This window comes from Chiloscyllium punctatum, chromosome 32 (genome assembly GCF_047496795.1).
Source record: "Chiloscyllium punctatum isolate Juve2018m chromosome 32, sChiPun1.3, whole genome shotgun sequence".
Lineage (NCBI taxonomy): Eukaryota > Metazoa > Chordata > Chondrichthyes > Orectolobiformes > Hemiscylliidae > Chiloscyllium > Chiloscyllium punctatum.
This window is the reverse complement of record NC_092770.1, coordinates 31,068,459-31,084,906: the sequence shown is the minus strand read 5'-3', so window position 1 is coordinate 31,084,906 and position 16,448 is coordinate 31,068,459. Positions and strand designations below refer to the sequence as shown.

The 16,448-nt window shown below is 43.4% G+C and overlaps 1 protein-coding gene across 11 annotated transcripts in view; it reads right to left on the bottom strand.

The window, feature by feature from the left end:
- mybpc1 (myosin binding protein C1) overlaps nt 1-16,448 on the bottom strand; it is a 146,370-nt gene that overhangs the window by 5,782 nt on the left and 124,140 nt on the right. For all 11 annotated transcript variants that reach the window (XM_072551998.1, XM_072551993.1, XM_072551995.1 and 8 more), the window contains 5 exons: nt 16,118-16,313; nt 13,881-14,020; nt 12,400-12,559; nt 6,573-6,709; nt 5,088-5,274 (listed from right to left, as the gene is read on the bottom strand). In XM_072551998.1, the coding sequence (XP_072408099.1) occupies nt 5,088-5,274; nt 6,573-6,709; nt 12,400-12,559; nt 13,881-14,020; nt 16,118-16,313 (820 nt within the window). The remainder of the gene's footprint in view (nt 1-5,087; nt 5,275-6,572; nt 6,710-12,399; nt 12,560-13,880; nt 14,021-16,117; nt 16,314-16,448) is intronic.

The following is a 16,448-nucleotide window of genomic DNA, read 5'->3' as shown; positions in this document are numbered from 1 at the left end:
CAGACAATGAGACTTCTGTAGCATTGATAAGTTAGAACACACAACTGTGCAGACGCGATGCCTGCAGTTTCATTGTTAAACAGAGCAGCATGGATAAGATAGGGGACAATTAATGAAACTGAAATAAAAACAGAAGCAGCAAGGAGAAAAGTCAACTGCGCAGGCGAGACATGAGCTCAGGCATTTAGTTAAGGACTAAGCGGGAATGCAGGGTTCAAGCATACACTGGCACTGAGAGGGAGGTTTACTTTGTCAGTCAGCAGTTGTCAGTAAAGTCTAAATCTCTGAAAAGTTACAGTCAGGGGCTGTAGGTCGCTAGGAAGGGCTGGAATTATCTTTAACATTCAATTTTCTGCAATGAATGATCCTGGAGGTTAACTTCAACCCACACAGAGACAGCGTGTTTTTGACAATTGTGGCTTCACTCTGCAACATTAGCCACACGAAAGGCAAACAAAATATTTTGGAGATAATACGAGTTGAATTGTGGGACAGCAGTTCTCCATCAGAATCTCTAGGAACAGGAGGAGGCCATTCAACCTCTCAAACCTGTTCCAGCAGTGAGTTTATGGCTAATCCAATACCTTAACCCCCATCTATATACTGGCCTTGACTCCTGAACATCTAAGGATTTCTTTTTAGTATCTGCTGTTTTCCCTGTTAGCAACTAATAATACTTTAAAAAGTATTCAAATAATGATGGATGTTGGCATTGCAAGGAATCAGGTTTATAGCTGAGGTCAAGGATGTGAGGGAGCTGATAAGACAGAAGCAGATGCACTGTGGTCACTTGTCCCTGAGACAGAGTTGTCCTCATAAAGGGACAAAGTTCCTTTTACAACGGATTGGGTTCAGAGGTTTATGATGCAAGTGAGTCAATAATGCCATAACTCTACCCCCGGTCACAGAGGGTGTCCCAGATTGGACCTTGTGGTGTTACAGCCTTAGCATCACTCCCGATGTAGGTCGCAGACTGATTGAAAAATAGGAGGAGGGTGGATTGAAATGGTTGACACCTGTTTCCAAATACGAGCTCCCATTAACTGAGGCGCAGCATTAGGACAGACGTTCATGAAAGAATATGCAATAAGAATAAGATAGAGACCATCTGCTCCAGCATATCTGTCCTCTACAGTTGTGAAACCTTGTACATCACGATACTAACCACCCATTGAACCATTCCATGTGGGAGGAGACAAAAAAAATGGTAAAAATCCGGGGTAATCTATGGTAAAAAGAAATCTGAGAAAACCCTCTCATAGCTTTCCCTGAGACTGAAAACCAGTCCAGGAGATAATTGTGGTCTTGATTAGTATTAAAGATGTCCCCCTCCTGTAATTAGTCATCACTTCCCTGGCCAGAAACACTGAAGGGACTCAGTGATTAAATGTTACCACAGGAGAGATCAACATCTGACATCATCAGCCCTGACTTCAGCCAGGCGTTTGATAAAGTCCCTGGTGGCAGACTGATAGTGAAGGTAGGATCACATGGGATGCAAGGAAATTTGGCAAATTGGATCCAGAATTGGCTGAATGGCAGGAAGCAGAGGATGATGGTTTGTGACGGGAAGCTTGTCTCCGGTGGGAACCTACAGGGATCAGTGTCAGGTTTGTGTCTTGCTGTTTGTGGTTTATAGAAATGATTTAGACTGGCATGGAGGAAGGTTCATGGGGAAGTTTGTAAATAATATGAAAATTAGTGGGGTGGCAAGTAGAGATGAGAACAGCCTTAGATTAGGAGGAAATAGACTGGCTGCTCAGGTGAGCTAATCAGTGGCAAATGGAATTCAATATGGGTAAGAGTGAGGTGATGCACTTGTGCAGAACAAACAATGCAAGGGAATACATGATGAATTGTAGAACCCTGGGAAACACTGATGGTCAAAGGGAGCTTGGTGAACATGTCTACTGATCTCTTGAGGTAGTGGGACAAGTAGATAAAGTAGATAAGAAGGCATATAGGATACTTGCCTTTATTAGTCAAGGCATGGTGTTTAAGAGCAGAGTCTGTAGATATCCATGACTCAATGAGAATCACTTTTCTCTGGAGAGAGAATCAACTCTGAACAAATTATCTCGATCTGACCTTGTGCAGCTCACATTGTGAGCCTTCTGTCATCCTCATCAATTCATCTGGAACGGAATGGTCAACTCAAATGGAAGTTCTTGTCTTTATCATTTATAAACCTTTGCAATCTTGCGATTGTTTGCTTTAACTCTTCACAGATCAGACAGTAAGATTTTCATAAAGGTTGTGTCTTAAAACACACCCAGTTTGAAGACACTTATATAAATATTAGTTAAACTTCATTGCCTGGACTGAATTGGTCATGGGTACATTGCAACAAGGATATGGAGTAGGCCATTCGGCCCCTTGAGCCTGCTCTGCCATTCAATTTGATCACAGCTGATTTTCTCTCACAATGTCATATACCTGCTTTCTCCTTACACCCTTGATCCCTTTAATTTCTTTTAAAAAAACATTCATTTTTTTCTTGAAGTGATTTGGCCTCCAGAGTCTTCTGTAGTGACAAATTCCACAGGGTCACTAACCTCAGAGTGAAGAAACTTTCCTTATCTCAGTCCTAAGTAACACGGTGGCTCAGTGGTTAGCACTGCTGCCTCAGAGCATCAGGGACCTGGGTTCAATTCCAGCCTCAGGCAACAGTCTGTGTGGAGTTTACACATTCTCCCTGTGTCTGTGTGAGTTTCCTTGCACAGTCCAAAGATGTGCAGATCAGGGTGAATTGGCCATGCTACATTGCCCATAGTGTTCAGGGATGTGTCGATTAGGCATTAGTCAGGGTAAATGTAGAGTAATAGGGTAGGAGAAAGGGTCTGGGTGGGCTACCCTCTTTGGAGGGTAATTACTGACTTGTTAGGCCAAATGGCCAGTTTCCACACTGTAGGGATTCTATGATCCTTTATTCTACCCTATATCCTGAGAATGTGTCCCCTGGTTCTGGATTCCCCACCGAGAGGAAACATCCTCTCTGTGTTTAGTCTGTCAAGCCATGTTAAAGTGTTATACATTTCAATCAAATCCTCCTCATCCTCCTAAACGCTAGTGACTACAGGCCCAGTTTAATCATTCTCTCCTCATGGGACAGTCCTGATTAGGACTAGGGATCTTTCTGTTATTACTGTAACCAGTCCTGGGAATTAATCCTGAATTCATGACCAATAGATTTACTATTGACACCAGTGTCCAAAGGAGCAATACTGTCAACTACCAATGTTAGTGTGATCTAATGACAGGCTGCAAGTGTAAGAAGAGAGCTTACTCAAAATCAGAGAGTGATCTTCAGTCCTGTTACTGTTCCAGAGAGTTTAACACAGACACACACACGTTGGTTAGAATTCACTCGTGGATGGTACATTTGGAAGCACAATGAGTGTTAGACCGGAAACCAGGAGGATAGTCGAGTGCACCCACACTTGTCATTCGGTTTTTCCACAATTTTATTTATCTCATTGCATGCTAACAGCTTCAACCATTTTCTCAGCAAGTGCTGTCCTGCATGCTCTCCCATGCATGCGGCAGAGTGGCAGCAACATGGCTGTCCAATATGTGGCAGGATCCATGCAATAACCAACCAAGGGTCCATCAAATTCGTAACGCATTACAATCTCCCGCTTACCCTTTCCAAAACAATACACACATTGACGGAGGCACTTCAGAAAGCAGTGCTTCAGCAGAACACTCAACAGATCCAGTGCAGTTAAATAATGCATTTCAAAACCTCTCCTCAGTAATATTCCAGTTTGTGCCTTTACCTGAGGCAAAAGTGAGGACTGCAGATGCTGGAGGTCAAAGTTAAGATTAGAGTGGTGCTGGAAAAGCCCAGCAGGTCAGGCAGCATCCGAGAAGCAGGAAACTCAACATTTCAGGCAAAAGCCCTTCATCAGAACTGATCCCTGATGAAGGGCTCTTGCCCGACACATTGATTTTCCTGCTCCTTGGACACTGCCTGACCTGCTGGGCTTTTCCAGCACCACTCTAATCTTGACCCGGTGCCTTTACCTTATCCAGAGTGATGTTGGCAGATTGTTCAAGGACACAATATAGAGGAGGGTCCAAGGATCTCTATCTAATGGGCTAATATTATGAGACATTGGAGCAAGATTAAGGGCTGTTTAGAAAGTCATGTGCATGACGTTCCAGGACAGAAGTCTCTCGATTCAGCCTCCCTTTGAAATGTAACATTTCTAAGGATGAAGGCTCCCAAACTCCCACTCCCCTGTCAGTAACCTGGCACAGATCATTGCATCATGAGGACATGGAAGTCTCAAGTGACATTCAGTCCCTTCAACTTGTGAAATGATTCTTTATCCAGTTAATAATTAAACCATCAGTTTCATTAGACTTTGTGAAATCCTGACACATTACAACAAGGTGTAGGCCAGGTCTTCCTGTGAGCCAAAACTCTTATTTTTGTTCTTTCAGGAGCTGTGGGCGTTGCACACATCTGTTGCCCTGCAGCTGAGTGGCTTGCTCAACCACTTCAGAGGGCAGATGAGACTCAACCACATCACTGTGGGTCTGGAGTCACCTGTAGCCAGAACAGGTAAAGACAACAGATTTCCTTCCATTAGTGAACCAGATGGGGCCATCAATTGTCCTTCACTAAAATTAGTTTTCAATTCTAGATTTTATTAATTGAATTGTGGGAAGATTTGAACCCATAACCTCAGAGATTGACCTTGGGTGTCATTACCATGAGTGTACTATCTCCCCTTATTGAGGAAGGAGTTATGACATGTGAGGGAGCTGACTTATCTTGTTGAAGCGGCTGATCGGTCTAAAAGAAATCTGAATGAAAATAATGGACCGAGTACCACAGAATTGGGAGAGGATTCAAGAAGATCTCCCTCATTCAGTCTTCACTGAGTTCCCTAAGGTCAGTGCTCCCCACAGTCACCCATTTAATGCCCACCATTTTACTGATATCAGTTCAGTTGTAAATTCTAGCCTCACGTGATTTCACACTATGAAAGAGAAAAAGGTAGCTGAAATAGTTCAAGTCTCTTTTGAAAGAGCAAGTGCAACAGGCAGTATCCAAGCCCATGTCCAGATGACCTTACCTTTGACCTCCATCTTACATTCCACCTCATCCTCACCGAGGGCATTGATAGCTTTACAAGTATACACCCCGCCATCAAATGGACTGGGCTTGCGAATCTCCAGAGTACACACTCCTTGGTTGGAGAACATCCGATATCGGGGGTCATTCTCGATTATTATCTTGTTCTTCATCCAACATATTTTAGGCTGATCACAGAACCAAAGAGAATGATATGTCAGTGACATTTTCATAAGAATGAGCAGAAAGATCCATCTGTATATTGCAGAGGCTCACCTTGGGAGAGATGGCCAGTGCAATGGCCAATCAGACCACCAGTTGATCAGTTAGAAATAATGAAAAGATAAACTTGCATTTCTATAGCGCCTTTGACAACCTCCAAATGTCCTAAAGCTCTTTCCAGCCAATGAAGTTGTATTGGAAGTGCAGTCAGTGGCACAACGTAGGAAACATAGCAGTCACATTGTGCATCACAAGCTCTCACAAACAGCATTGTGGTCATGGCCTGACAGTGGCTTGGATGTTGTGGTCAGTCACTAAGGAACAGTGCAGCCTATTCACCTGCTGACAGCTGGATACAGAGCTTTGAGGGGCCAGAATGTGAAAAGCTGTTGGCATCTGCTGCCCAAGCTGGCCCTACCCTGTGTACAGGGCATCTGAACACTGTGTAACTGTCAGCAACAACAGCAAGACTCTACAAGCCATCATGAATACACATGCAGAGTCTAAATCAGGAGGTGTAAAAGGGATTTATATCAGGCACAGCATGATAAATAAAAATAAAGAATGCAAGTTATGATTACTGGAAAAAGCTAAGAGCAACAAAGTTTTGATACAATATTTTGAAGGAATGAGATTCCACAATTGTAAAGTTGTGGGCACATGTTGTAACTTCACACTTTGCATATTGTCTAATGTTACATTCTGATGTGGTTCTGTTAAAGCAGGGATGAAGGAGCAGGGAACCTGAGACAGCAGCTCCCAGGTTTCCACACTGGACCGGGCATGGGTGTGGTCAAGACACTGCTTTCAATTAATTCCCCGGTAAGACCAGAATTGAGCTGAAATGTCTTTACTTATAGCAAGTCAGTTATTGAAAATACTCTAGTGTAGGACACCTTTGTAAACCATCGTAACTGTTGACAGAGAAGAACATAGACATGCTTAATACTGACTAGGAGAAAGGACGGACTGGAGATCAGAGTTGAAAAGTGTAATGCTGATGAGGGGCTAATGCCTGAAACATCGCTCCATCTGCTCCTCGGATGCTGCCTGACTTGCTGTGTCTTTCCAGTACCACATTTATCAATGCTTAATACTGAGCAAAGGTGAACCACATTAGACAACAAAATATAATAATAAAAATGCTTTTTTTTTCAGTGTGAAATGAAGAGGTATCTTTTCATTGTGTTTTACACATAAAATAGATGACAATAAATTTTTGTAAATAAATGAATAAATTATCTCCAACAACACATCTCCATACCTTGGGGTTGCCTCTGACACTGCAGTTCAAGGTTGCATTGTATCCAGCCACTGCTATAGTGTTGATCAAAGGATGGGTAAACTTTGGCACCTCATCAAAGTCAAAGTCATTGTACTTGGGAGGCTTTAATATTAAACCTACAAGAGATAACCATAATTCAAACATCATACTTATTGGAGCTGCATTGCCTCAGGGTCAAAGTACAGTGACTTCCCAACAACTGCAAAAACTTTAATAAGTATAGCATCTTTACCACAATTAAGTGTCTCAACCCCCTTCGTAGAAACATTATCAAACAAGATTTGACAGATATGAGAGGGCATTTTAGGGGCCTTTGGTTAAGCACATGAACATGGAGGGATATGGACCAGGCAGGCAGAAGGGATTAGCCTAATTTGGCAACACATTTGGCACAATATTGTGGGCCGAAGGGCCTGTTCCTGTGCTGTACTGTTCTATGTTCTATATAAGTTTTAAGGAGCACCTTAAACAGAGAAAAGAGGGGTACAGGTAGGGAGTTGCAGAGCTTAGAAACCTAGGTAGCTGATGGTAAATGGTGAGATGGTGAAAATTGGCAATGTGCAAGAGTCCAGGACAGGAACCTCAAAGTATGAGGCACTAATTAGACCATATCCAGAATTCTGTGAACCATTTGGGTTCCTCTTATCTAAGGGGGTAGGATAAATAGACAAAGTATGGAGTGGGGGATTCCAGAACTAGAGGGCTTAGGTTAAGGGTGAGGGAGCAAAGACATAAAAGGGACCTAAGGGGCAACCTTTTCATGCAGAGGGTGGTGTGTGTATGGAACGAGCTGCCAGAGGAAGTGGTGGAGGCTGGTACAATTACAACATTTAAAAGGCATCTGGATGGGTATATGAATAGGAAGGGTTTAGAGGGATATGGTCCAGATGCTGTCAGGTGGGACTAGATTGGGTTGGGATATCTGGTCGGCATGGACAGGTTGGACCGAAGGGTCTTTTTCCGTGCTGTACATCTCTCTGACTCTGACTCTATGAAAGCTAGGATTCTGATCCCTCAAACCTGCTCCACTACTCAAGTAGATCTTGACTGATCTGCTACTTCAAGCCATTTTCCCCACAAAATCCCCACATCCCGTGACATTTTTAATATTTAGACACCTAGTGATCTGTATCTCGAATATGCCCAATAATAAATAATGGTTAGAGACAGAAAAACTGCAGTTGCTGGAATCCAAGGCTGGAGGCTGGAAGAACCCAGCAAGCCAGGCAGCATCAGGAGGTGGAGAAGTCAAGTTTCAGGTGTAACCCTTCTTCAGTTTTCTTGAGTCCTAAAGAAGGGATACACTCGAAACATTGACCTCTCCATCTCCTGATGCTGTCTGGCTTGCTGGGTTCTTCCAATAATAAATAATAGCAACATGGGGCTTGAATCCACAAGCTGGAGGTAAAGAGTCTACCAACTGAAACTGTCTGGTTTAAATTCCAACGGTTGTCACAATGGGATTTAAACCTACACCCAGAGATATTCATCTGGGCTTTCGGAATACCTGGCCAGTGACATTACCTTTACAGCACTACCCTCTCTAAGGAGGGTAAAGGAAGAGACGAGGTAGGGAGGTGTGAGGTCAAGGAGGGTTGTAGAAAAAAAGGTTGAGAGTTGTAAAGATGGAGGTTTTGCTCAAATGGGAGGTCAGTGAATATGAATGGGTGATGGGTGGGTGGGGCTTGGTGGGTTGAGAAAAGATGGCATGTCCTGAAGGTGTTTACAAGAGGGTGGGAGATGGTGCTGCAGGGTATTGAAATGGCCAAGTCTCAAGGCATTAAAACCAAAATACTCCACTATTGGAAATTTGACATTACAACAAACGATGCTAGAGAAACTCAGCAGGTCTGGTAGTGTCTGCAGAGAGAGAAACAGAATTAGCGTTTTGCGTCCAATATGACTCTCCTTTAGAACTAAAAGATGTTGGAAAATGTTTTTAAATATATTTTTTACAAAGGTTGAAGGGAAAAAATTGTCCAAATTTCAGTGGAAAGCTCAACGGGGTTGTTAGTGAAGGTGAAAGAGATTTAGATTGGGTTTAAATTAAGGTGCGAAAGGGAGAAAATTGAGAAACTACGAGTAGATACAAATAAGTCAAGGCTATATGTGCATGTGGGTGGGGGAGGGGATGTGGAAATGTAAGAACAAAGAGCAGACACATTGTGGTCAGTTTCTGAGGTTGGATTATAGATATTGGCCAATTTTCTGGTGTGGAAAATCAGGAGTAGGTAATGCCATCCTGTGTCTCTGAAGCAGTTGGTGGTTGTAGGGAGGCCTTATTCAGCACTGGGTTAACAGTTGCCAAACCATAGCATTGAGATTATGTGACACTTCCTTGCTCTACAGCACCCTGGAAATGAACAAAAGGGTTACACTGGAGCACCAATAAAGAGCACATAAGAACACGTGTGTACTCCAGTTCACCAGTTTTATCATCATAGAATCCTTACAGTGTGGGAGCAGGCCATTTGACCCAAAAAGTCCACACTGACCCTCCAAAGAGTGTCCCAGCCAGACCTAATCCCCTACATTTACCTCTGACTAACTGACCCACCTAGCCTATACACTGAACACTATGTGCAATTTAGCATGGCCAATGCACATCTTTGGATTGTGGGAGGAAACCAGAGCACCGAAAGGAAACCCACACAGACATAGGAGAACGTGCAAACTCCACACAGGCAGTCACCCAAGGCTGGGATTGAACCCAGGTCCCTGGCACTGTGAGGTAGCAGTGCTAACCACTGAGCCACCGTGCCACCCAACTGTCTTTTTGCCTTCTGGGAAGTGACAAATTTTAGAAAACAGAAAATTTGAAGCTGCTTTATTTTATAGAGTGGCTTGTAGATTTCTATACTGTGGCACCACACTGAGTTACCAGTGTCACTAAAGGAATTGGAGTATAGAACCACCAGGATCTTACCAGAACCTAGGTCAGACTCCAAGTCTAAAGTAACTGTGTTCAAAACTGGACACTGCATCTCATGAAGGATATCCTGGACTCTGGCTGCAGATTGATTCACCAGAATGATTCTGTGATAAGGGGGAAAAATTAAAGGGACAACGGAAGACTTGTTTTGTATTCCCATGGATTTAGAAGGCTAAGGCATGATCATATTGGAATGTTTGAAAGAATAAGGATACCAAAATGCTTCAGTGTGATTTGGACAAGTGGAGTGAGTGGGAAAAATGCATGGTAGGTGGGATATAACGTGGATAATTGTGAGGTTATCTGCTTTTGAAGAAAAAAACAGGAAGGGCACGTTATTATCTGGATGGTGTTAGATTGGGAAAGGGGAGATGCGTTGAGACCTGGGTGTCCCTTGTACCCCAAGTGCTGAAAGTAATCATGGAGGGGCGGCTGGTGGTGAAGAAGGGAAATGGGATTTGGCTTCATAGTAACAGGATTTGAGTACAGGAGCAGGGATGTCTCGCTACAATTTTGCAGGGCACTGATGAGTACTCCCCACCTGGAGTGTTGTGTGCAGTTTTGGTCTCCTTAGCTGAGGAAGGATGTTCTGGGTATGGACAGAGTACAATGAAGGTTTACCAGATTGATTCCTGGGATGGCAGGACTGACGTATGAAGAGAAACTGGATCAGTGAGGACTATATTCTCTGGGATTTACAAGAATGAGGGAAGTTGTTATAGAAACCTATAACATTTAACAGAGTAAATACAGGACAGACTTTCAGAACCAGAGGGTTCTAGTCTAAGGATACAGGGTAGGCCTTTTAGGACTGAGATGAGGATAATGCCTTGACCCAGAGAGCAGGGAGCCTGTGGAATTCTCTGTCACAGAAAGTGGTTCAGGCCAAAACATTGAATATGTTCAAGAATGTGTTAGATATAGTTCTGAGGGCTAAAGGGATCAAAGGGTGTGGGGGAGAAATTGGGAACAGGGGATTGAGTTGAACAATCAACTGTGATCATATTGAAGGGTGGAGCAGGCTCGAAGGGCCGAATGGCCTACTCCTCCTCCTATTTTCAATGTTTCTATGTAAAATTTCACGAGTGCAGATAGTGAGTTTGCAGTGGTGGGTTGTGGAGGAACATTGAGCAGGGAGGTGTCCAGAACACAGCAGGGGTCAGAATCTTAAAATTAGAACTACCTTCAGGAGTGAAATGAGTAAAGGCATTTTCCTATAAAGCATTATAGAAATGTGGAATTCCCTCCCCTTATAAAACTCTTGAATGGGGAGCAATTGGAGTCTGTTAGATTGAATTGGCAAACTTTAGGAGGGAACGTTTCCAAGTCTAGAGCCAGGGGTCATAGTTTAAAAGTAAGGGGTAACACATTTTAAAAAAGAGACAGGGTAACATTTTCTTTCTCAGAAAGATGTGAGTCTTTGTAATTCCCTTTCTCAAAAGGCAGTGGATACAGAATCTTTAAATGCTTTGAAGGTAGAGGGAGAGATTCTTAATTACCAAAGGGATGAAAGATTATTGGGGACATGTAGAATTGAGGTTAAATCAGATCAGCCATGATCTTATTGAATGGCAGAGCAGACTTGAAGGGCCAAATGGCCGATTTTTGTTCCTTGCTCTGTATGTAAGGGATGCAGAGCAAAGGCAGGAAAAAGGTTTCAGAAATAGGAACAGGAGTAGGCCATTCGACCACTCGAGCCTGCTCTCCCATTCAGTGGGATCATGGCTGATCTGACATTGCTCACATCCACTTTCCAGACTCTTCCTTGCAACCACTGATTCCCCAACTGATCAAGATCTCAACCTTAAATCTATACAAGGACTCTACACCCACCTCACAATCCCCCAAGCTCTCTGTGGTAAGGGGTTCCAAAGACTCTCAATCCCCTGAGAGAGGAAATTCCTCCTCATCTCCATCTTGAATTGGTACCCCTTTATTCTGAGACCATGCCCTCTGGTCCTAGACCCTCCCATGAGGGAGAAACATCCTCTCAGCATTGACTCTGTCAAGCCCCTTAAGAATCTGATATGTCTCAGTGAGATCACCTCTCATTTTTCTAAACTCCAGTCAGTAAAGTCCCAACCTGATTAACCTTTGCTCAGAAGACAATCCTTCCATACTGGGGATCATCCTAGTGAACGTTCCCTGAACTGCCTCCAATGAAATTATACCTTTCATAGGATACGGGGACCTAAACTGCTGGCAGTACTCCAGATGTGATATCCCCAACACCTTGCCCAGTCACAGTAAGGCCTACCCATGCTTACTGTTGAAATAAGGGCCAACATTCCATTACCCTTCCCGATTGCCTGCTGTCCCTGTGTGCTAGCTTTCTGTGTTTCCCCCAGGTCCCTTAGTATTGTAGCTTTCTGCGGGTTTTCTCCATTTAAACAATACTGTTCTTTTGTTCTCCCTTCCAAAATAAACAACTTCACATATTCCACATTATACTTCATTTCCAACTTTTTGCCCACTTACTGAACCCATCAATATCTCTCTATAAACTGTCTGTATCCCTCTTGCCAACTGCTTTTCCATCTATGTTTGTGCCAGCTGCAAATTTGGCCCCAGTACATTAACCCTCCACGGTCGCAGGTCACCAAAAAAAGAATCCTTATTCCTCACAGTTCAATGCTAATAAAAGGTGAAAAATTTATTAAGGTGAAGAATTCTATCTGATTCATCAATAATAAAGTGACTGATTATCAGAAGGACAATTGTCATTTCCTGTGCAGCAGGGGTTAGTGTAATGAGTTGCTTCTCTCACAGGGCAGCTTCTCCGGATGGGAGTGCAGGCCAGGGGGATATAGGAGTGGATAAACCCCTTACAAAATAATTAGCAACAGAGTAGTGCAGCAGAACATTGAAACAGACCATCCTTCTGGATTAGGGCGCTGTTCTTTGTGATTGTGGCATCATCACTCAGTCCGCACATATTCTCGGAAAAGATTCTGAAGTAATATTCATTCCCGATGATGAGTTCAGAGATGACGCAGTTGTTTCTGTGGTAGTGTTCGACCACTGTGTACCAATCCTAAAGAGGGAATGGGATCATCTCAGGTTAAAGATGTCGCTGTTTTGTTTGTTCTGTCATTCACCAGTCACTATGTTAGGCACAGGCCCAACCTATTCAGCCTCTCCTCTTTTCCAGTGATTACTAATTTTGTTCCTCCCTACCAGGGATTAGCCCAGTGAATCCGCTCTGGACTGGCCCCAGCGCCAGTCTGTCCTTCCTTAGAGAAGAGACCCAAAACTCACAATACTCCAGCTGTGGACTATCTAGTTCCTTGCATATTTTTGGCCAAACATCCCCACTTTTTATACTCCATTCCCTTTGAGATAAAGGTCAGTATTCCATTTGCCTTCCCTAGGATCTGCTGAACTTGGATGCTAGCTTTCTGCGATTGCATTGGGTTAGGTATTTGCACCAAAGATGTGTCAATGGGACAACCTTGCCACTGATTTGGTTCTAGAATCATTGAATGATATGGAACTGAAGAAGGCCATTCGGTCCAGTCAGCTGATTCTATGAAACCGCTGTCTGATTAGTCTCACTCCCTTGTTCTTTCCCCACAGCCCTTTGTCCTCCACTTACAACTATTTATTAAATTCTGTTCTGTAAGTTATGATTGAATCTACTTCCTTTCGAAAGGAGAATAGAGGATCATGTGCTTTCACCTTGCCATCTTTATGCACATGTAAGCTCAGATCTCTATTCCCACACCCCCTTTATATTGGGATATATATTATCCCACTGTCCTATTGACATTGCCTTTCCTTAGACTCCTAGGTGGGACTAGATTGGGTTGGGATTATCTGGTCGGCATGGACGGATTGGACCGAAGGGTCTGTTTCCATGCTGTACATCTCTATGACTCTATGACTCTATATGTCTCATCATAATTATCAGAGTTAAATTTTTTCTACCTCTACCCACATCTTCAAATTGCTTAATACCCTTCTTAAGTCTGCAATTATTCTCCTTGTTATTGACAGATAGAGAGAGAGAGAGAGAGAGAAAGAAAGAGGGTGTGTGAGGGAGGTAGTGAGGGAGAAAATGCAAGGGAGAGAGTTGAAGATAGTGAGCATGAGGGAGAGAGAGAGTATGAGGGTGGTAGAGTGAGAGAATGAGAGCATGTGTGTGAGAGAGAGAGTGTGAGACAGACATTATGAGAGAGCAAAAGAACTGGACAGAGAAAAGATTGTCAGTATGGGAGTGTGGGGAAAAATGTGTGTAGAGTATGAAAGGGAAAGAGAGAGAGGGTGGGAGAGGGTCAGAATAATAAAGGAGAACATCAAGAGAGTGGAGAGAGTGAGAGAGAGAGAGAGCAAGATATTTATTATTTTATACTCACCATGGTCTTCTTATCAGCTTTTTGAATGGTATAACCTGTAATATTGGCATTCCCATCATCCTTTGGTGGTGTCCACTCTAACGCCACATTCGTGTCCCAAACATCGACTATCTTCACTATCATTGGTGGACCAGGTTTCTCTGCGGAAAGAGTCACCAAATTAACCTTATTTCTCGTTTCTCAGCAATGCCTCATTGTTCATTTGCCACAATTTCCCCCTTTGTATCCTTAACAATCACTACAGCAACCAAAATACAATTCACTGTTGGCATCAGATGTCCCAGAGGATCTTGAGATTTATTCCAGTTTGTTGCACCAGCTTTTTAAGACATAGCCTATTCCCACCATTGTCTCTCACCATCTAAGCTGAGTTCTCACTATATTTTTATTGTTTATTCACAGTAATTAGGCACCAAGAGCATTTATTACCCTTGAGGAGGTGGTGGGGAGCGATCTACTCAAATACAACTGAATGTCCTTCCAGGCCTTTTCAGAGACAGGTAATTGTCAGCCAATTGCTGTGCGCTTGGAGTCATGTGAAGGTCAGACCAGGTAAGGGCATCCATTTAGGAGGAGGCAGTGGCCCAGTGGTATTATCACTGGACAGCTCATCAAGAGAGCCAGGTAACATTCTGGGGACCTGGGTTTGAATCCTGCCACAGCAGATGGTGGAATTTGAGTTCAATAAAAATCTGGAATTAAGAATCTAACAATGAGCATGAATCAATTGTCAAGAAAATCCCACCTAGGGGATTTAGGGAAGGAAACTGTCATCCTTACCTGGTCTGGCCTACACATGACTCCAGACCCACAGCAATATGGTTGACTCTCAACTGCCCTCTGGGCAAAAAGCGATGGGCAATAAATGCTGGTCCAACCAGTAATGTCCTCACAGTGTGAATGAATACATAAAATAAATTTCCTTCCTGAAAGAACATAGTGATCCTGATGGTGGGGGGGTGGACTTTTATAAAAGTCGGGAAAGTTCATAGTCATTATTACTGATACAAAGTCATTCATTCCAGATTTATTTAACCACATTTAAATTCCCTAGTTGCTGTGATGGGGTTTGAACTCAATCCTCTGGACCACAGTCTACCCTCTCAGTCACGAACCCAGCAACACATGCACTCTGCTCCCAGTTTAGATCATGAATTGGGTGACCAATCAAACTGAGTCCACTTTCTTCCAAAATGGACAATCACATTTTGAGAATGCTTCTCCTTCTGACAGGAGACTGGATACTTATTGAATTTTCTGCAGTCAGTCCATGCAGCCAATCAGGGATAGCAAGGATTCACGATTCTGCCTAGATCCCCACCCCCTCCCTCTGACCCACTCTCCATGACATCTATTTCTAAACACAAACCCAGAGAGTTTGGATCCTTGCTGTCGTTCTCTTAACTCTGAGAAACAGGAGGTACCTTCCTGAAGATTCACTCTGCTAAAAAAATGCTAATGTCTTCAGTTTCAAAGGAGGAAGATAAACCTTTACAAATTTGTCCACCAAGTTCATGTCAACAGTGTGGCCTCAGCAATAACGTGTCTTAGAGACTTTGTTCATTCGGAAGAATTCACATCCTGATTACCAAGCCTGTCAGAGGTGAAAGTGGATTCTATCCGAATTGGGGGAGTGATGGAAACTGGGGAGCAAGTTCTCTTCAGTTGGGGGGGGGGCGTGGTTTGTGGACTCTCACAACCCATGCCACTCCAGAACTTACATTCCAAACTCAGATTGCCAATTGACAGGAATCTTTGGAGAAGGATGTGAGCCTTGGACCTTGTGACTTGGAGGTGAGGAGGTGGGGAGGGAGGGTTAGGTTGCAACTTGAGCAGGAGTAGGTCATTCGGCCATTAGAGCCTGCTCCATCATTCAATATGGTCACGACGGATCCTCTATCTCAATGTCACGTTCCTAATTTTGCCCCATACCCCTCAATGCCTTTAAAATCCAAAGATTTTAATTTAAAAATGTAACTATCTCTTTCTTGAATATATTCAGTAACTTGGTCTCTGCGGTCCTCTGTGGTTGAGATTTCCACAGATTACTCCGAGATGTATTGAAGTCTGGGGTGAAGGAGGTTCATGTAAACCAGGTCATGGGTTTCAGGACAGTGAAGGACAACATTAAGACAGCTCAACACCAAACTAAGTCTCTCTCACCCAAAGCTTTTCCACTGATCAGCTAAGTCCCAGGAGTATGTAACTGTGAAGTGTTGTAGTTTTAGTTCACATACCAACAACCTGAATGATTATTGTGGCCTTGTCCACAATCTTTTCCACTTGGACTGTTAGCTCGTAGTGGCCTGAGTTTTTCCGCTCTGCTTTACGGATGAACAGCACGGTGTCTGATTCCGTGTTACGAACGTTGATTGTACTTAAATCCAAAGGAGCACCATCCTTTGTCCAGATGACCTTTGGCCTGGGTTTACCCTGGTGACAGAGGTTAATTGTATAAATCAGTGCCTGAACCTGTTTCAATTCAACAACTGTTTTGTAGCAGTGGATGGAAGTTGTGACTGTTGGAGAGGCATTCCACAAAAAGAAGCCTCTTGTATTTGTATCATA